This window comes from Coccinella septempunctata, chromosome 5, assembly GCF_907165205.1.
Source record: "Coccinella septempunctata chromosome 5, icCocSept1.1, whole genome shotgun sequence".
Taxonomy (NCBI): domain Eukaryota; kingdom Metazoa; phylum Arthropoda; class Insecta; order Coleoptera; family Coccinellidae; genus Coccinella; species Coccinella septempunctata.
The window spans coordinates 9,757,667-9,779,204 of record NC_058193.1 but is presented as its reverse complement, the minus strand read 5'-3'; the positions used below and the strand labels follow the sequence as shown (position 1 = coordinate 9,779,204).

Genomic DNA, 21,538 nt, shown 5'->3' with positions numbered 1-21,538 from the left:
GCTACGTTGTCTAGAGCTGGCCATCCAATTCCAGAGTTCTAATGAACTCCGGTACTTGGTATGGCTTCAAGGAGATTCTTCTTCTCTTCTGATGGTTTCCAATCGTGGAATCGTGGAAGACCTGACCAAGTGCCCAACTTCGTGGTCAAGGACTGCATTAGAGCTTTGGTCTTTCCACTTCATCATCTGTTTCAGTTGTCTCTCGGTAACTACCTAAAACCTGCAGTTTGGAAGGTAGCCAAAATTGAGGAGGGCAGTTCATCTTAGGTTGATAATTATCGCCCCGTCACCATCCTATCTAATTTTTCAAAAGTGTTCGAAATAATTTTGTATAATAAAGTTTATCCAGATCAACATGGTTTTATCACATGGAGCGACCACATTCTGAGGATGCAAGACAGAAGACTCCCCAAAATAGCTCTGTATGGCAGAGGGAGCCCAGAAACCAGTTGGCCAGTATAAGCGGTTTAAGTACACACTACATCAATCCCTGAAATCAATTAATGCCAATCATAACTGGAAACAACTAGCGTTAGACAGGTCACAGTGGAGATCTATTAGTCCGGGAGGCAGGGCCTTTTTTTTCAAGGAATTTTATCCCGGCTGAATTTAATACTGTATGTTGTAGTCACATTGCAAATGACGAAACTGACCGTCAGCTGGTCAAGTAGCGGTGGGTGCGCGCGTGGGAGGCGGCGGAACTTGGGAAAAAATGCAAAATTTCAAGTGATTTTATCCCGGCTGAAATTTTTTATATGTAATATAAATGTTAAATAGAAACAAAATAGTGAAGTCAGCCGATAGGCGGAGGGTGGAAAATACGTCAGTCGAGCGCGTGAACTGGGGGAAAAAATTTAAAAATCAAGTGATTTCATCCCGAATGAAAACACCTCCATATGATTTCTTACATATATGGAAATACAAAAATGACCGTCAGCTGCGTGTCTAGCAGGGGAAAGTTCGTCAGTCAGATCATTGAAAATTCCGCGCGCCGTATAAATGCATGAGCGCGCTCATACATTTTTGCTCTGACTGACGGTCTTTCCCCCGCTAGACACGCAGCTGACGGTCATTTTTATATTTCCATATATGTAAGAAATCATATGGAGGTGTTTTCATTCGGGATGAAATCACTTGACTTTCAAATTTTTTTCCCAAGTTCAAGTGCTCGACTGACGTATTTTACACCCTCCGCCGATCGGCTGACTTCACTATTATGTTTCTGATTAACATCAATATTACATATAGAAAATTTCAGCCCTGATAAAATCACTTGAAATTTTGCATTTTTTCCCAAGTTCCGCCGTCTCCCACGCCCTCATCCACCGCACTTATTTCAAAGAAGCGCTCGTTGAATTTTTAATAGACGATTGGTTAAATGATCACATGGCATCGTGGATTGGGAATAAAACACTTTTCGTAAACTATATGGAATGTCACAAACATGAAGTTGAACAAGGTAAAATTCAACGATCATCGGATCCATTGTTAACGTGTCCAGGTCACGAAGAAACAGACACAAATATGGTTTTCCATGTCTGTCACTTGAAATCTGATGTTCATGTAACAATGCGATGTTATGATACAGATATATTGATCATTATGTTGGGAAATATGAATTTCATCGAGAAGAACGTCCAAATCTCGATGCATGTTGGACCGACAATAATCAGACATTCATTGATGTCACCAAATTGTTCGCATCATTGGGTCCAAATTTGTGCTCTGTATTGCCAGGATTTCATGCCTTCAGTGGATGCAATTTCAACTCAGCATTTTACCGTAAGGGAAAAAAAAACGTTTGAAATTCTCCGGAAGTCTCCAACGTACATCCAAGCAGTGAGTGACATTTCACAAATTCCCAATTGTGACCTCGATCAATTGTTCACATACTTAGAATGCTATGTTTGTAGAATATATGAATTTACAGAATTTGATGATATTAACACTGCTCATGAGTTAACATTCAATAGAGCATACGGCAGTCAAGATGATTGCAATCCACTTAGCTTGGAAAAAAAAATGACGGATTGTTATTCCCGCCCTCTAAGGCTGAACTGAACCAACATTTCTTTCGAACGGCATACATCGCCCACCTTTGGAGCCAAGCACATTTACCTGTACCTACCGATTTATTTGAATGTTGATTATGTTGATAACGAATTAATAAAAATATGAATGACCTATTGCATATGTGCAATAAATCTATACATCATTTGGACATAGAGAATCGTCTCGGGGTCACTTTAGAAAAAACAACATTCTGACAGTATATGGTCTCTACATATATAGACTACTTCTATTTCTCCACAACCACCAGTATTACTTTGAGGACTGTAAGAATGGTAATAACACAAGAAGAACTGAACCCTACTTTTATCCCATACACTCCTCAACTTTAAGGGAGAAAAATGTCCATTATGCAGCGATGAAATTATTTAATTGGTTACCAAGGAATTAGCAAGGCATCGATCAGTTTGACCTTTTTCGGAGAAGGATTCACAGCTACAGCTACATACTTCAGTGTGAACCTTATAACTTGGAAGAATTTAGAGAATGCTCTGACTGACGGTCTTTCCCCCGCTAGACACGCAGCTGACGGTCATTTTTATATTTCCATATATGGAGGTGCATTCGGGATGAAATCACTTGATTTTCAAATTTTTTTCCCCAGTTCACGCGCTCGACTGACGTATTTTCCACCCTCCGCCTATCGGCTGACTTCACTATTTTGTTTCTATTTAACATTAATATTACATATAAAAAATTTCAGCCGGGATAAAATCACTTGAAATTTTGCATTTTTTCCCAAGTTCCGCCGCCTCCCACGCCCGCACCCACAGGCGGGCAATTCTCGAATCAGGCGACTCGACAACGTATACGCTTGCGACGGCGTAACGCACAGAATTCACAAATAGCTATTCTGGAGTGGGCGACCCTGTCGTATACGAATATTCTGTGCGTTAAAAGCAGACGTCTAGCAGAGTGTGGTTATAAGTGGGCGATTAGTTCGGTCGTATGGAATTCAAACGTTTCCGCACCGTCAAACATACAAATAATTTTGTGAAAAAGTTGAAAGTGATTTAATCATTTTTGAGGACTCAAGTGTGATAAACGGATTAATATGGCATCTTCGAATTTAATAGCTTTGTTACACAGTATTGAAGTTCTAGAGGAGGCAGAATTTCAATCCGAACGACCACCTCGCATATTTCATAAGCGGGATGATCCATTTTTATTGTCTGACAAACAGTTTATACGGCTGTTTCGATTATCAAAGGATTTGGCGAGGAATCTCATAAGTATTGTATCGGAACACATAGTCCAACCTTCGAGATCTTCCGCTCTAGATTCTCAACTGAAGGTAAGATATTCGATAAGGCTTAGTCAAGTAATTTGTACAATATTTTTTTTTTATTTCCAGACGCTTATTGCATTACGTTTTTTTGCCACTGGTAGTTACCAAATGGATGCAGCTTCCAACATATTTTTAGCTGTTAGTCAATCTTCAGTGAGTAGAGCTATCAATGAAGTGGTTGGAGTTCTAAATTTACCACAAGTATTCAATACATGGATTCATTTTCCGATGCAAATTCATCAGTTGAATCAGTTACGTAATCAGTAAGTACCAAAGAAATACTGCAATGACCAAGGTTGACGAATTATTTCACAGGTTCTACCAAAATCATGGATTTCCTGGTGTTGTTGGGTGCATTGATTGCGCCCATGTTGCTATATTCCCACCCAAAGTGGACGATGAGGTCTATCCAGAAAGAATTTATGTGAACAGAAAGGGATATCATTCCATAAATGTGCAACTGGTAATATTAAATGCCTGACTTACAAAAAAGATGTACAGTTTAAAAAAATTATTTCTTCAGATATGTGACACAAGATTGAGAATTCTCAACATCAATGCGAAGTTCCCTGGAAGTACCAACGATGCTTACATTTGGCAAAACTCGAACATAAATCAAGCTTTTGTTAATTTGCATAGGAACGGGAATACACAGTTTTATCTCTTAGGTATGTAGATGTTTAATTTGAATTCTAAATGAAGTAACCATGTCTGTTCTAGGAGACTCTGGATATCCTCTTAGGCCATGGCTTCTGACACCTCTCGAAGATGATCCTTTACCAGGAAGCGCTGAAGAGAGATACAACCAAAAACATAGGAGCACTAGGAGCATCATAGAAAGATGTAACGGTCTATTGAAAATGAGATTTCGATGTTTACTGAAGCATCGGGTTCTACATTATGAACCAAGAGTAGCTTCAAAAATCATAAACGCTTGTGCTGTGTTGCACAATATGTGTATAGAAAGCAATATTCCAGAGCCAGAGTTATAAGATTCCGATGAAGATATTGATTTTGGGTTGAGTATCGGTGGGACTCAAAATATCACTTCAAATAGTAGGGTGAATCCTGATTTAGTAGCAGCCCGTCGACTGCAACAGCAACTAATTAGAAATTATTTCAGAGTCAATAATTGATAGGCAGTGTTATTATAAAATTTTATAGTGGAAAAAGAAGTAAAAAAACTTTATTTTTAAATGTTATTTTTTTTATTTGAGATGTTTCTCAACAGAGGCGGCAATTTTTTCGATGCTAGCTACCAGTTGTTCGATGCTGGTTCCCATTTTTGCCATGTCTGCTGACATCTGTTCAATGGCAGTTGTCTGTCGTTCCATTATACTAGTCTGCCGTTCCATGATTTCAACAGTTTTCTCATAGAACCACTGCTGCATGTTGGCTTGGTCTTGGCCAATCTGTATTAGGTTTTTGGTGGCCTCCACACTAGCTCTCAAATTTTTTCTCTCCCTCCTGGTTTTTCTGGTAACTGAAAAATATGAAAATAAATGAAATAATAATTGATCAATTTTATTATATAATCAGCACTATTGTTTCGAAAGTATGAATACCTGAGTCAAAACTGCTATTATCTTCCGTCTCCACACTAATGGTTGTTTCACTATTGATGCCGCAATCCCCAGATGAAATTGTGGGCACACCAGGGTCGACTGAAATCTGTATGATTTGAAATAAATATAATGCTAACACACACCAAATAGATTAAGATTCATAAAATACTGTGACAATTTGTATACACATGTTCAAATATACTTACATTTACCACCTCCGACTCTAACGTATCCTGATGGCCCGCAATGGAAGTGGGGCACATCAATTCCACAATTTTCTCCTCTGTTGCAGTAAGACATTCATTGAAAGCTTCACCGCCTCCTGTGCCCTCTCTGTGAGCCTTTATAGCAGCACTTTTCGATTTTGTTTTCGTGCGCAAATCATGCCATGTCTAGAATAGTGTGAATATGTAAATTAATAATTTCTTTCATACACATATGAATCTCTGATCTACAACTAAATATCTATATGTGAAACATTGTGTTTCTCTTCTCACCTTCCTCCATTGGCGCCAATCTTTTTCAGCACCACCAGGAATTGCATTCAGTATTATCGCCAGTTCCTTCCAGCAATTTTGGGCTTTTTTATAGGTGAAATCTTGAGTGAATTTGCCACTCTTCAATTGTTCATTTTGTGTTATATAATCGATAAGAGCCGCTTTCTGCTGCTCGCTTATTTTACCTGTGCGTAATGGAGTCGTCATTTTAAAATCAAAAATCGTACTTGTTCACCCTTCACTACACAGTACACAAATAATTTTAACACTATTCTCACCTTAGAATGTTATATTCAAAAATTCTCAGAAATACACGTGACGAGAAATAATTAAAATGATTGTGCTCTTATTCTTCCCAAGCCAAAGTTTTCTTAGCACCATTGAACCATTTTTAATTTAAAATATAACCTGAGCGACATGCGCAGCTTCATTCAATTCAGAACAACCCACAATTTTGCGATGTTGCCAAAATGTATCGTGCGAGTCGCCCATTTCCGTAACGTATACGTTGCCGATGGTTTCGAGAATAGATCCAATGGGTTCTATGCGCCATCATCCATGCGCCGCGGCTCGTATACTTTACGCAGCGCATGGACTCGAGAATCGAACCCCTGACGGTATTGAAGCTGACGGTCGGTTTCGTCATTTGCAATGTAACTACAACCTACAGTATTAAATTCAGCCGGGATGAAATTCCTTGAAAAAAAAGCCCCTGCCTCCCGGACTATATGGTGCATAGTTATAATGGAGACTAGAGAAGAATTCAGCGGCGGCCAGATCTGGTTGGTGACTATCCATGCCCGGAGTGTGGAAGGATCTGTAGGTCACGGTTGGGTCTCTTCAGTCACAGGAGGGCACACAGTCGCAATTAGCCCCAAGAAATTATAAGTCTGTTTTTTTTATGTCTTTTTGTAGATTAATTCCCGGTAACGGGATACAGCAATGAGTGAATGAATGAATGAATGTATCGGTGGAAGATCACGTATGCGAAATTTAGTTGTTTTCTCCCAGGCAGTGTGTGAGATCTTGGATAAGAGTCGTCAGATGGACGTTGTATATACAGATTTTCGGAAGGCGTTTGATAGAATCGTCCATAGTGTTCTTCTATCTGAGGGTGACCGGCCCCCGAATGCGAAGTTGACCGAAGCTGAGCGTTTTCAGTACGAATATAATTGACAAGCTACGAATCGAATGACGTAGCTCGTGATTTAGCATTGAAAAAGCTCAGCTTCGCTCAACTTCGCATTCGGTGGCCGGTCACCCTTAGTTGGAAAATGGATTCGTTTTTTCGAGGGGTCTCCTCTGTTTACTACGCTCCCACCTTGTGGACAGACATCAGTTCGTTTAGATTGGACATTATATATCATTTAAATTTACAGCTAAATCTGGAGTACCGCAGGGATCCAATCTTGAACCCTTACTTTTGTTCACCAAGGATTTTATAATAATAATAATAATAAAGGGCCTTTATTTTGTACTCTATGAATACAATCATGAGGCGAAGTTCAGCCTATAGCTATTCTACTTAACCTCTTACAATAATTTCATCAAAAACAAATACGACAAAAAAAAATGTGATATAATATAACAAAACAAGATGAAACATGGCTGATCTAAATCGGGGCAACATAAGCCTATTCCTATGTCTTACAGACACATCATGAACATCTCCTCGAAAGATGAGCTTATCACGCAAATATGGAGGGTTTGACGAAGTCAAAATTTTTTTAATTGAAACAACAAGCTGCAATCTGTACAAGCTATAGAGTTTTAACCACTGGAGTTCCTTTATTTTATTAGAGATCCTGGAAAACTTGCGCAAACCGAATATGAATCTACAACATGCATTTTGAACTTTCTGAAGTCGGTACTTAGTTGTGGAGTCCAAGCAAGGATAGAACAATATCAAGCCATAATTCAATATAGACAGCACAAGGGACTCACAAAGGTATTTACGCGAGCGAAAACCCAGAATACGCCGATTCCTATATAGATGTCTCAGTGCAAGGTACGACTTCTTTACGAGCAGCGCAACATGCTCAACAAATCTCAGTCTGCAGTCGAAAATGATGCCAAGATTCCTGCAGATGTTAGCAAACGGAATTCGCTCATCACCAACTTTAAGGATAATCTGCTCCGAATTAATTCTAGATCCACTAGAAAAAAGCAATGAGACACACTTCGAGATACTTGTAACGCTAGAACTCCGGCTAGCTCGAAGTTCCGGTTCTAACGTACAATAAATTTGTTAAGAGGAAAACAATAAAAGGAACTCACCAATAATTTCCTTCTTCTCTACTTGAATGAGGGTTAATAACAAGATGATATTATATTTTCTCCCTTGCTTTTATTTATAGTCGCCAAATCACATCGATATCAAAATTTCTAAGTCTAGTTGTTAGTTTGTGTTATTCTATCTCTCTCTTCACTATCAAATACACAATTCAAACGTGTTTCTTCAAGAGGTAAATGGGTATAAAATCTAAAACTTTACTGTCTTTTGTAAATTAATACACAGGGGAAATTGCACCAAGATTTAATTGAGGTATACTTAGCGGGAATATCGGCGAAACGGCACAAACGTAAGGGGTGGCAACGTCCCCAGTGAGTGGCGATGTACCAAGGTGAACTGGGTGTACCTTGGCGGTCGAGAGGTCCGCAAAATCGGGCCCAAAGTCGGCAAATCGGCCCAAAATTAGCAATCGGCCAATCGGACTGGTGCTTCCACAGAAATCGCACTCGTAGCGCTTATTATTATTGAAATCCGAATTAATCGAATGAAGGTGATCACTACACCTTCTCAATACTTCTCTTCCTTGAAATAAATTTATAACAGATCCCACACTTGTGGTTGCAGAAATTTTCTACCGCTTTTTTATTTATCTCGTGAAGACGGAGCATCCAAAATAATAATGAGCCGAGAAAAAGATTTATTCCGGTCCGACCGTTCGCGACCTGCGCTCGAATATTAGCGATCCTTGCGCACCTTCGCGCGAATCTACAAACTTTCAAATTTGAACGTTACATACTCAACTTGAGATTATTGGCACTGGAGTACTCTACTAATCTGGACAAATCTGCATTGATCTTCGTCATCGCTACATCAACATCAGAGCGATGGAAAGAAAGTCGAATCTGCGCATCATCTGCATAAGAGTATATCATCACATACATAACTACCCTATACATATCGGCTACATAAATTAAAAATAGAATAGGTCCCAGGATTGAACCCTGCGGAACACCGGAGGTTACGGGGGAAATATCAGAAAACATATCACCCACACGAACTCTCTGAAATCTGCCAACGAGATAAGATCGAAAGAACCGCAGAGCACCCACACCGAAACCGTAAAAAGATAACTTAGCACACAAGAGCTCGTGGTCGAGAGTGTCAAATGCTTTGGCAAAGTCTAATAAGGTCAATATCGTGGATTTTCCTTCATCCAATGCCCTAAATATGTCATCCGCCACATTCAAAAACAGTGTTGTAGTACTGAAACCCCTTCTGAAGCCTGATTGACTGGCTGTTATAATATCAGCTTCAGTAATGTACCCATATATTTGCTCACTAAGAATCTTCTCAAGGATCTTCGACATGCAAGGGAGAATACTTATCGGTCTGAAATCGCTGAGCTGTTCCGGACTCTTCAATTTGGGTAGAGGCCTGATAATAGAAGAACACTTCCAAGCGGTAGGAAAGTAACAAGCTTCGATACAAACATTAATAATATGTGTGAGATAAGGCAATATAATGTCAATCGATAGCTGCAACATCTTCGCCGAAATATTATCACATCCAACAGCATTCGAACCGAGACCAAGAACAACCACTCTAATCTCTTCCTGAGAAGAGAAGAAGCGGGTGTCGGAACAGATACATTCAAATTAAATCTTATTTATTGAAGAAATGATCTTGCTTGCTCTGATGTATGCTGATGGCGCCAACCGCGCTCAGGGCATTGGCATACCCTAGACAATGTGATCGTGAGAAGATCTGGGTCTCGATTCTCGAATGTGTAGGAATTAGATCCTATAGGAACATGATCCCATGCTTTCAGTTCCCATAGGAAATCATAATTTGACGTGATACCTATTCTCGAATTCGATGGAATAGTTTTTCCCATAGGATTGACAGAGTGAGGTTTGTCGATGATAGTGTCTTGTCCTTTAACGAATACACCAATGAAAAAGATGTAAATTATGTTGGTGATATGTAACATATGGTATGTATATATGGTATGTAGATCTGAGGTTATATTATTTTAACATTGAACTCAATGAATGAAAACTTCAATACTTCAATATTGTGTTCAAAGTGTTTTGATATATTTTTATTACTACTTGTTCATAATACATAAGACAGCGAAGAAAGATGGATAGGAACGGAAATAAAAGAGATCGAAGAGGGGCCAGTATCAGTAAGGACTAGAAAAAACTTCTGATTGAAATAATGCAGGATTCTGAGGACTTGGGAGACTTAGGTCATTGGCGAAGAAAAGGCATATACTAAATAATTATATATGTACATATATTATTAAGTCAGCATTAAGTTTTCAGATTAGTTTGTTGAAATGTTATTTCTTGTTGAGTTTAATTATTTATTATTCAGATTCTTGTTTTATTGTCACATAGCCTGTTCGTTAATTGTTGTATAATAATTTCGTTTACAATGATAATATACGCTGAATTTTCTCTACTGTTTGTTTTGTTCTCAAACATATAAAAGAATATTTCATGATAAGGGGTAAATAATCATAAAATGTGATAAAAAGAATATGTTCTATATCAAACTGTAACATCCAAATTCAGTGCAAATATTTCCGAAATGGTCGTTAGGGTGAGATGATTACTTTTCCTCGCGTCTCATTTTGGAGCTCCCTGAGTTGAAAGTGTCTTTGAATATTTTCTGTTGTCGACGTTTGTGAAGAAAATATTTCGAAAATGTTTGGTGATTGTTATGATAATCAGATATTGTGACGGAGTTTGCAACGCAGCTCGTTCCACGTGTATATGGCGACCAGCCAGGCACATTTCAAAAAATTCAATGAATGAATATGTTCCTAATCTTGAATTCCGAAAAATATTGATTCGCGAAACTGTCGAAATAAGAACATAAACGTCAAACGACCCTGTAACGTCAAATTTTCCCACTGGAAACAGCTCATTCCCATAGAAAAAACCATAGGAAGCAGTTCCTCTGAAATGTAAAGGAATATATTCCCATACTTCAGTTCGAGAATACAGAATTTGAAAATTCCATGGGAAATGTCATTTTTTTCCTATAGGATTACATTCCTACACATTCGAGAATCGGGCCCCTGAAAGAGGTGTTTGTCACTAAACCCAGAGCAGATCTGGAGTGCTGGACTGATCATAGGCTGGTAATCTCGAGAATGAAAATCTCAATGCGCCCAAAATACCAACGCAAGCCAAAGTATCTAAGAGAGCGTCTTCAAATCTCCAAACTACAAAACAATTCTACCAAGGAAAGATTCACAGCTGCCGTCAAAGATAGTCCAACACCACCGGATTATAGCGACAACATTGAGACTCATTGGCTCCGTTTCATCTCATTACAATCACATCTCTTACAAATACAGCGAAAGAAAAACTGGGCACAGAACGCTCCCGAAAATCCCTAGACTGGTTTGCCGACAGCGAAACTCATATCGCACCCCTTTTGGACTCAAAACACATAGCGATGAAAACCGCAATTAACAAGCCTGGCGATGTTGCAGCCCAAAAAAGTTTTATAAACATAAAACGCGAGGTCCGTCAAGAAATAATAAAATCCAACGGTAGCTGGTGGAAAGAAAAAGCTAGGGAAATACAAGCTTACGCCGATAACCATGACTACAGGCGTTTCTTCGAAGCTATAAAAACTGTTTATGGTACAAGCAGAAAAGCTAGCTTTCCTATTGGCGAATCCAAAAATCTAGACGCCCTCTGCCGACTGAATTACGAAACTACTTTGTCGGTACTGCAAAGTCAAAACAAGTTTTGTTCCTTATGTTTTTTTTTATCCAACAAAGTATTATAATTATTATTTGCAGAAGTTATATTGGGATTATTGTCTGGGTTTCTGAATAGAAATATTGATTCCGAAAAAATATTGGAAAAAGTATCTATACCAGTGCTTTCAACTGGCAAGAGTAAGGTTAAACGATTTTTCTTTGCGAGAGTTTTCTGCTAAATTCAATTGACGATTTAGAAATACAATTTCATAATTTTCATGCTTCCAAATGAATGCTTTTTCTCATCTGTAGAACTTGTTCCATGAGCTGAATCATATTTATGTCTCTTGAGGTTTCAGTATGAGGACTACCTATATCACAACATGGAATTGAAATATTTCAAATAGAAACTTCACAAACTCAGTATATGCTACCTCAACATTATTAGCTAGGTTTAATTCAAGAAAGAATCTGTGAAATAATTGGATTTTGTGTCTAGGTACAGTGGATCACCAATATCATCACTCGATTTTATTCCACAATTCATCCCTTTCAAATGAAGTATTTCCAAAGAATGTTGATCTTTCTTTACGAAACTAAATCAATCAATTCACTTCCGATAAATATCTTGATTTACTAGAAAAACTCTGTTAGGCCGTAGAAATCTCGAAAATAGTACTGACAAACGTCAAAGTTTGTTTTCATTTCGCAGCGCCCTCAACGGTAATTGGATTCGCGAATAAGAGATGATCATGGAGCTATTCTAAAGGTAAGCGCACATACAACGGCATCGGACGGACGGTACGGATCGGAATAAATTACTTTCAATGGAACTGAATGGAGCAACGCACATATGTGCGGACGGCAGGCATCGCATCGCATCGCATCCGACGGAATTGAGGAACGAGAATTAAATTCCGACCGATGCGTGCTGTGCCGGCCGATCCCGACATATGTGCGATACCAATCGGAGATTGCCGCGGCATCTGCGTCATTTTACAAGTCTCTACATGCAGCGGCTTGTACGGGTAGTCATACGAAATACGAATTCACGGCAGAAGTATGAGTTTTCAGGAGAACTTAATACTGCGCGTACAAAATTATAATGAATTGTACAATTTAAGTGACAGAAATTATAGCAACCATTTTTTTTTCGTCCTTCATCAAGTGCGGAAATAAATGAACATATTCTCCAAAATCCTCCCTTTTTTACATATGTCATGTATCCACATTCGTCTACGATTCCTTCGCTTTTGAAACTCTTCTTCCTCCAGAACAAACGCTAGTTCCTCACCGCTTGAAGACATATTCGCAACTAATCTATTCCTCCGGAGTCCGGCGATTCCGATGTTATATGTGCGATACCTTCATAAAAATTCCGCCGCTGCCGTGCCGTTCCTTCCATGCCGTCCGTCCGATGCTGATGTATGTGCGCTTACCTTAACTGATAGAAAAATCCTCGAAAGAAGGAAAGAGCATTACTCACAGGTCTTGAATCAAAATAACGACTCGGATTTATCCATTTTAGACCAGCTCCCCGCGTATAATCCGATGACATCGCTTGATGACGAAATCTCAATGTCGGAAATCATAAGTGCGATTAACAATATGAAAAATGATAAGTCACCTGGTCTAGACGGCTTTCCAGCTGAGATATTCAAAGCCTTGGATGAAGACATTGTCAATAGTCTCCTATCACTATTCCGCAAGGTCTGGGAACAAGGAGATGTGCCACAAGACTTCAGAGACGTTTTAGTTATCAACCTCTATAAGAACAAAGGCGATACGTCAAATTGCAACAATTACAGGGGCATATCGTTGCTTAGCGTGGCTGGCAAAATTCTCTCGAAGATTATGGCTTATCGTCTGATTCCACTCTTAGACAAGCTTTTACCTGAATCCCAGTGCGACTTTCGACCAAATCAAGGTACGCTGGACCTAATTTTCACACTGCGACAGCTGCAAGAGCCAATAGAAGTCAATAAAGGAGCCCTCAAGGAGAAGCTCAATGTTGCAACCAAGCATACAAAGAAGAAATTCGATGAAACCCGAAAACCTGGTCACCCGTTTGAAGTTAACCAAAAAGTTGTAATGGAAGTGACACAACTATCTAATGGAGGAAAGTTGAAGCCAAAATTTATTGGCCCTTTTGAAATCAAGGCTGTCTTACCGAATGATCGATATGTACTGAAAAGGACAAGCGGCCAGAATAGAACGACCACGGCAGGCCAGGAACAATTAAGAATTTGGCCTGAAGATTCTTGTGAATTGTGAAATTTTCAATGTGACAGGGTATCTAACAAGAACTGTGAAAATGTTAACTGTTTAATGTTTGTATCTATAGCTGACTATCATTGCACTACGAAAGCTAATACTGTTTTATACGATTTAGGTTGAATTAATATGCTCATAACTTGATAGCCTTGAGATATTAGCTTCTTTGAATGGTTTTAATGTTATTGCGATGACCAGGGAGGTTCGCTTATTTTTGTTTTTTTGGTGTAACAGTTGTTACAGTTTATTGTTTTCAGTTTAGCTCTTATTTTATCTGAACCGTAGTATTGACACGCATGCCCGTGACTTAGGCGAAGTCCTGCGTGGTATACCTCTGAGCAATGCTATAGTCTGATAAGAGTTTCTTTTGGTTAGCAAGGTTTGATTTTCTTTAATTCTTGGCTATTCAGTTCTAATTTACATTCAACTCGTGAGCATGTAAGCGGTGGTGGTTTTTTTCTCGCTTAGTTCTTTTTTCCACCTATAATAATGCCGCAGCGCGAGCCAGCGCATGGCAAACAGAGCCATGTACACAAGATTCAACTGTTTTATATTTACAAGTTCTCTTTAACAATGTTGTTTGTTATTAAGATGAGTGAAACGAGGACGTTTCAATGGTCAGTATGGCCGTGTTAGCAAATGTTAATTTTGACACCCTTTATAATATAATGATAATGTCCGATGATGAATGTCAAAGGAAGAATAAGAATATAGAACCCATGCTCTGTGCACCCTGCGCTCCAATGTAACCTGCTTTCTCTATGCATAGGTCTAAGACACAATTACTCGAACTCAGAGACAAGGTTGCCTCTGCTCGAACTTCCTGCCGAGTGGTACGCTTTTTACCTGATGCTTTGTAGAGCACCGCCACGTGCGAGATAACCGTCCACCATCTTACTTTGTGAATAAAGCTTTCACCCACGATACAACTTAGCGTTTTCATTTCTTACATTCATATTATTGCAAAAATTCATATATATTAATTTATATATTTATTGAGAAAAACAAAAATAACACTCGGCATACTCAGCAATATAAATAAATATTCATTAAAAATAAATAAAAAATGGACTAGATTCTTTTTGAATATTTACATAATACATTTATGTAATCGATTTCATTTTGGCTTGAAATATTCCGTGATTTTCATTTCGGGGACGTCCAGATAATCGGAAATCCGTCAAACTCAATAATTCGTTACTGATTAGTTTAATTATAATAATTTTCATTCATGGTATAGCAACAATTATTATTTATTTTGTGAACAATGTGAACCCTTTTATATTGATTAATAAATATTGAGCAATTCGAAAATTATGTTTTGCCCTTGGATATATTTCCAATTCAAGGAGTTCTAAAAAATCTTTATCGTCCGTTGAGTTAAATTCACGCAGATTCTCCCTTTTGTGTTATTCATTTACACTTTTCCCTATTCATTTATGATATATGACATTCATCATATGATGGATATTTCTTAATTTAGGGTATTTTATACCATACTCTCTGATTTTATATACATGAATTTTGTGCACCCAGGCCTAAACCTTGGTTAAACCTCCAAAATCGGATGGTAAACAATTCGACAGTTAACCATTTGGTAACCTTCGAAAGTTCTGTCATACAACAACCCAATGAACGATAACCAGCGGTCAACGAAAACCAGAGTTTAACCAACTCAGTTAGAACTCACCCTAAGTAGATTGAAATCCAGTTCAAGTAGAAAAAATGGTGATAATGGGAAATTGGTTTCATTAAAACCATGGGGTAATTAAATTTATTTCAAACATATACAGGGTGTCCGGGGAGTAACTGTACATACTCATACCAGAGATAGAGTTGGACTAGCTGAGTACGGATTGACTACAAAAAATTAATTTCTGGATTTCCCTAGAAAGCTACAGGGTGATTTTCCAACTTCATCGAAATACTTAGACCATCATAAAATCCAAACTTATTGACGGATATTATTGAAACTTAGGAGGTTATTGACACATGCTAAGGTTGAGTTAGAAAGATATCAATTATTCCATTATTCCAGGGCCGGACTAATTAATCTTCATTTAAAGTGTTCCGGGTAAAAAAAACACTTTGTATTTCGAATTACAAATAATTGATTCGCTTTTTAGAAAGAAGCTAAATTATGCTTCAATTTTTGGTATCGCTCAAAGTTGTCACATCAACAATTATTTTTTTATGAATTTTATAATCTGGATAAAGTTCGAAAATTGCAATTTATTTACCTGAACAGAACTTAGTCATCTTGTGCAGGTCGAAAATTTTCTTAAAAGTCACTAAAGGTGAAGAAAGACTATAATAATTTGTTGATATACTGGGTGGCCACCCCAGACGCGGATTTCAACTTGAGGGAGTAAATGAAGGTATTTTGAAGAAAAAATTGGTGGTATGTATAGTGTATACAGTTGATGAACAGAATAATCAACTGTTGCGATATTTTAAGAGGATGTATCCAATTTGAAATGAAAAGAAATGTATACAAGCTAATGGTTTTCATTTCGAACCTCTTTTGAAATAACGGTGACTCAGCAGTTCATTCGTTCCTATTTTTATTTTCATTAGGTACTCTTTACTGTATTTTAGTTTTTTTCATTTGTTATTGTTTCGTTATTGAAGAACTTATTAAAGCTTTGAACTTTTATATAAATTTTCTACTAATACTTTCGCATTTTATATTCAAACATGAGATTTCAGTTCTCTTCATGGTAAAAAATTGGTCCGCCTACACTTTAGCGGAAGTCGATTTTCTGTAATTTTTTGATTTAATTGTGTATATTTCGACGAACTGAGTTCAAAAAAAGCGGTTTCAACTTTAGGAAACCAGTGGCTCAAAAGTTACGCCACTTTGAAGGTTCAATGTTAAGTCTGACCTGAATGACATTTGACAAAATAATGTGAACCGCATCGAATGAATTTAAAAACTTAAAATTCAGTTATTTGGTGCCTTTTAATTATGGTCTATAATATTTCACAACTGGTCATACGGTTGAAAATTCTTCACTCACTTAGTAGACGACGAATCCGAAGCTCAATGATCAACCAATTCCTATCACTGCATTCACGTTACTTTTTCGATACAACACTACAGTACAATTCTTTTCACTTTTTCATGAACGAAAATAATCATGAATTCTTTTTAATTGAATTGAATTTGCTCTTTTCATTCCAAATTGTGTACAAACTTCTGAATAAGTTTTGGCATGTATCAAAGTGACAGAGACTAACTCGAATTCATGTTATCCATTGACATATATTTATTTTTTGGACAGATTTGGAACGAAAAAAAATCATATTGGTTGATATAGTTCATGCAAGTTGAATTTTCATGTGAAATATCAGGACTTGACTCTATAGCACAATCGTAATACATACTGTTTTTATCGTGCTTTCCCTATTCATTAGGTTTGTTCCTCAACTTTACCGTGTATAAGAGTTCTAAAGTACCTAGTAAATTATCCGAGAATTGAGATTGAAATGCCGATCATTTGATGATGAACGTTTACTGTATAATGTTTTCTAATAAATATAACTATATAAATATACAATCTATGACGCTAAGAAGTGATAGCTTAAGAATGGTGGTTTCAAAATGCAATTTACGACACGAGCCTCCGCACTCGTATAGGGTACTCTAACGATTTGTCAAAATCAGCTGACCGTTCGTTGGCGTGGGGCACACAAAGCTTTCTATTATCACTGTAAAGAGGCATTTCTGAGAAAGTTATAGTCTAATCACTCTAATCTAACGTCAGGAAGAACATTTTTTTCCAAAAACATGCACAAAACACAATACTCAACACTAAAACAGCATGCGATTCAATGGAGGGAAAGGCTTGTGTGCCCCACGACAACGAACGCTTAACTGATTTTGACAAATCGTTAGAGTTCCCTATAAATTGCTATAAACTTAACCCTAAAAAAACGACAACTTTACCAAATCGTAATAAAATAATTGGTTTTTTGCTGTTACATATCATGGGTAACCAAGGGCGGTCCTAGACTGATTTTCTGGGGGGGGGGGGTTGTAACTGATGGAACAATTGAAATTTCAAATTAAGACTTCAAATCACAGCCTGTAGGTATCTCTAGGTAGCATTTACAGTCCCATATTTTTTTTTCTTAAAATTGTACAAGGAATCTCTCCTTTTCATTTCATTATAATATGCTTCAAATACGCTCCTCAAATTAATAGTTACGACGTCGGTTCAGCTTCTACAAAATATTGGAAGAATGCTTTTACAATTGATCGGCACCACGTCGGCTTAACGTCTAGACAATGCTCGGAATACGCTGTTCCAATTGATCGGTACAACGTCGGTATAATATATATGTTACGGGCAATGTAATTATTTAGGTCAGTATTCATAATGCTTGGTTATTATGAATAATGACCATTTAAATCGGGCAATTTGATAAATTTGAATTACTTTACAATAATTTCTCACATTGTCCGGTCATTATAAATACCGCTATTTTTCTTTGGGCACTTCGATTAATTGACACCAAAGGGACAACCTCAAATATTATATTCTCTATAATCTTTGGGACAACCTATGTGAAAAGAATGGCGAAGATATTCCACAGATAGAGATTTAACTAAGAGAATATGCAAGATTGTCATCCAAGACAGGCTATAGTCGATGTGGCTGTAAAGATAACTGTAAATCCGACGAGCGCAAGTGCCGTAAAGAAAAAAAGCTATGTAACTCGAAATGTCACCAAAGTGGAAGCTGCTCTAATGAATAGAGCCTGTATTGGCCTGTATTGCTACGTATTGACATTTTGTGTGAATATAAATTTGAAAGTACGTACATATCTAATACTTTAGTTTTATTTGGACTTACGTTTTGTTTGTACTTATTTCATCCCACCGGTTTGTTTGTCAGCATGTGAAATTTTATTTGTTACTTTGTCAGTCAGGTATGCAAAAATTTGTTATTTTTTATAAGAAGTATGAATAATATATAATTTTCAAATTGCCCACCTGATTTTTAGCATTATACATAATAACCGGGCAATGTGATATTTGCAACATAATTTATCATTTTGTCATATCCTTTTGGGCACTTTTTAAATTGCCCGGGCATTATAAACAATGCCCAATTATTTACATTGCCCATAACATATACATACCTGCAATACTAATGCTCGTTCTCACCAACAATCTCTAAATTTTAAGGGACACCTAAGCATATTTACGTGACTTAACCCTAAAAAAACGACAACTTTACCAAATCGTAATAAAATAATTGGTTTTTTGCTGTTACATATCATGGGTAACCAAGGGCTGTCCTAGACTGATTTTCTGGGGGGGGTTGTAACTGATAGAACAATTGAAATTTCAAATTAAGACTGTAGGTATCTCTAGGTAGCATTTACAGTCCCATATTTTTTTTTCTTAAAATTGTACAAGGAATCTCTCCTTTTCATTTCATTATAATATTGTTTTTTCTTAGTTTTTTCATATGAAAAATTCAAAAACTCGAATTCGTTATGGGCTCTGGGGGGGGTATTTACCCCCTTTACCCCCCTGTAGGACCGCCCTTGTGGCTAACCTATGCTAGCCTAACGTAACCTAACCCAAACTAACCTAAAATAAACAAACAATTATGAGAATGAAGAATTGAATTAAAATGAATAAAAGTATCTAATTTCATTTAAATCTTCCATCGTGTGAATATGACGGTGCCAAAGAAATCTGACGTTAATTTCCCTGAAAAATAATTCTGTCATCTAATATTTTTCATTCTATGCATAGTGACAAACATAAAATTAGAGTATAATGAACATTACCCAGAATACTCTTAAGATTGAAACTTCAAGGTGGCGTTACTTTTGAACAAATGGTTTCCTAATGTTGATGCCACATTTATTGAACTCGCCTCGTCAAATTTTATAAGATAGGACTCCTCCTGAAGTCAAAGCAGCAAATAGAATACACTTAACATTGGAACTTCAAAATGGCGTAACTTTTGAACCAATGGTTTCCTAACGTTGAAACAACTTTAATTGAACTCGTCAAAATACATAAGATAGGACTCGTCCTGTACAAAAAATCGACTTCCGCTAAAGTGTAGTCGAGCCTCTTTCTGACTTGACCTTAGCATGTGTCAATAACCTCCCAAGTTTCAATAATATCCATCAATAAGTTTGGATTTTATGATGGTCTAAGTATGACTGTTATATTTGGGTACAATTAATTTTCTATATAATTATTGTTTGTTGACATATCCTATGTATCTTTGTGATATCTCAAAGGACGAATAGATTATTATTATTATTATGTCCATGAAGTTGGAAAATCACCCTGTAGCTTTCTAGGGAAATCCAGAAATTAATTTTTTATAGTCAATCAGTAACCAGCTAGTCCAACTCTATCTCTGGTATGAGCATGTACTGCTAGAATAGTATACTGGACACCCTGTATATCTCACAATTCGCCGATGACGCAGCCCTTATCAGTCATAATAACACCCTTGCAAAAACGGTACAAAACATCCAGTGGTTCCAGGACAGAAGGATATCTTGGTTCAATGCATGGAGATTGCAACTAAACCCAGCCAAACCTCAGTTCATCTTCGGATAAAACAGAACATCCTAAAATGATTGTGGGAAACACATTTATATAGTGTAAAAACAGTGTTAAATATCTTGCTGTAAAAATAGATAAAAAACTAACTTCAGAAAACACGCGAACATCATGAAGAGAAAATGTATCGGCAGGAGCAGGCACTTCAGGAAATCAACATACAAAAACTCAGGAATTAATGAAAGAACTGCAGCACATATATACAAAACAATATGTCGTCCACTTTTGGAGTATTGCCACCCATTATATTTCTTGGCGAATAAAACCACAACAAAGATCCTCTAAACAGCAGAATGAGGCACCCAAGAAACCCACTTCATAATCCCCCAACACTCTTGACTATGAAATAACAGGTATTACACCCATCAATCTTCGAATGGGAGAACACTCCAAAAAATTTGCACAGCAAACCCACAACAAAGAAATTCTGGGAGAGTTTTGTGTGAATAGAGACCAGAACAGAAGGCCTAGAAGAAAATTTCCACTAAATACCATATTTCAAAAATTGTGATATATGCATATGTATGTTTTTTTGTGTGTCTCATAATATCTACTACTTACTGGTTATCTACTCATTATAAATGACTGAAAATTATATCTTTATCGATAATGGATGAAGGACTTTGATCGATGGCCATTGTGAGAATAAAGTACAGGTTATTTATTTATATCTCACCAGGGATTCATCTCTTTGCATCAACCATATGCTCTTAACTTCTTCCACATTATTTTCTAAACTTGCAGCCATGGAAGCTAGATGAACAGGAGTATTCAAAATTCGAGCAACAGTCTGGGTCGTTTCAATTGTATGTCCAGGTTTCAACATGTTCAGCAGATTGTCACAGATGTTTCTGTAATCATAAAAATATTGAATTGAACACAAGGAACGATAAAACATCTCACCTTATATCAGACTCGGTTTTATCCCTAGATATTTCTTGCAACACTTCCCCTATCGCATCAAAAACTTCATCACTACTTTCAAAATCGTCTACGCCATTCACTAATACATCTATAAATCGAAATGTTAAACAGAACTGAAAAGATTTTAATATTCTCACCTTCTACATATTGTTTGAGATCATCGTCTATGAGTGGGAAGGTGGATTTTATATATTCTCTACAGCTAGACATTTTTCAGTAGAAAATTGGATATTCAATAATAAGTAACATTAATATGAGATGTTCACAAAGCAAGGCAAATCTAAATTTCAGGATCTTCTCGTACCAAAAACCAGAGCCAAAAACCCTTTCTCTATGCCAAAAACACAAAATAGCATAAC

At 37.2% G+C, this 21,538-nt stretch overlaps 3 protein-coding genes across 6 annotated transcripts in view; 1 reads left to right on the top strand and 2 right to left on the bottom strand.

Moving 5' to 3' along the window:
* The window catches only part of LOC123314401 (ATP-binding cassette sub-family F member 3), a 154,975-nt gene extending 133,437 nt beyond the window's left edge, over positions 1-21,538 (bottom strand). For all 3 annotated transcript variants that reach the window (XM_044899684.1, XM_044899685.1, XM_044899686.1), the window contains exons 1-3: positions 21,317-21,538; positions 21,159-21,267; positions 20,932-21,106 (exon numbers count right to left, since the gene is read on the bottom strand). In XM_044899684.1, coding sequence (XP_044755619.1) covers positions 20,932-21,106; positions 21,159-21,267; positions 21,317-21,389 — 357 coding nt within the window. In that variant the 5' untranslated portion in view covers positions 21,390-21,538. The remainder of the gene's footprint in view (positions 1-20,931; positions 21,107-21,158; positions 21,268-21,316) is intronic.
* Positions 3,032-4,525, top strand: LOC123314405 (putative nuclease HARBI1). Of its 2 annotated transcripts, XM_044899690.1 has the most exons (5): positions 3,032-3,364; positions 3,425-3,621; positions 3,674-3,821; positions 3,882-4,026; positions 4,079-4,525. In XM_044899690.1, exons 1-5 carry the CDS (start codon positions 3,125-3,127, stop codon positions 4,348-4,350), a joined length of 1,002 nt encoding a protein of 333 aa, XP_044755625.1. In that variant the 5' UTR covers positions 3,032-3,124; the 3' UTR covers positions 4,351-4,525. The 2 variants fall into 2 exon arrangements, with proteins under 2 accessions (XP_044755625.1, XP_044755624.1); XM_044899689.1 differs by having other exon boundaries at positions 3,036-3,621.
* Positions 4,637-5,668, bottom strand: LOC123314407. Its single transcript, XM_044899695.1, has 3 exons — positions 5,421-5,668; positions 5,130-5,315; positions 4,637-5,029 (listed from the first exon to the last, which is right to left on the bottom strand). The coding sequence occupies exons 1-3, from the start codon at positions 5,625-5,627 to the stop codon at positions 4,886-4,888; spliced, it is 537 nt and encodes a 178-aa protein (XP_044755630.1). The 5' UTR covers positions 5,628-5,668; the 3' UTR covers positions 4,637-4,885.

What these genes read in the sequence shown, in the direction of transcription:
- LOC123314405 (XM_044899689.1), top strand. Translation starts at nt 3,125, where the DNA reads ATGGCATCTTCGAATTTAATAGCTTTGTTACACAGTATTGAAGTTCTA. An exon ending in TTGAATCAGTTACGTAATCA is followed by an intron (nt 3,622 to 3,673) that starts GTAAGTACCAAA and finishes ATTATTTCACAG; the next exon opens with GTTCTACCAAAATCATGGAT. An exon ending in ATTCCATAAATGTGCAACTG is followed by an intron (nt 3,822 to 3,881) that starts GTAATATTAAAT and finishes TTATTTCTTCAG; the next exon opens with ATATGTGACACAAGATTGAG.
- LOC123314407 (XM_044899695.1), bottom strand. Translation starts at nt 5,627, where the DNA reads ATGACGACTCCATTACGCACAGGTAAAATAAGCGAGCAGCAGAAAGCG. An exon ending in ATTGGCGCCAATGGAGGAAG is followed by an intron (nt 5,316 to 5,420) that starts GTGAGAAGAGAA and finishes ACACTATTCTAG; the next exon opens with ACATGGCATGATTTGCGCAC. An exon ending in TAGAGTCGGAGGTGGTAAAT is followed by an intron (nt 5,030 to 5,129) that starts GTAAGTATATTT and finishes CAAATCATACAG; the next exon opens with ATTTCAGTCGACCCTGGTGT.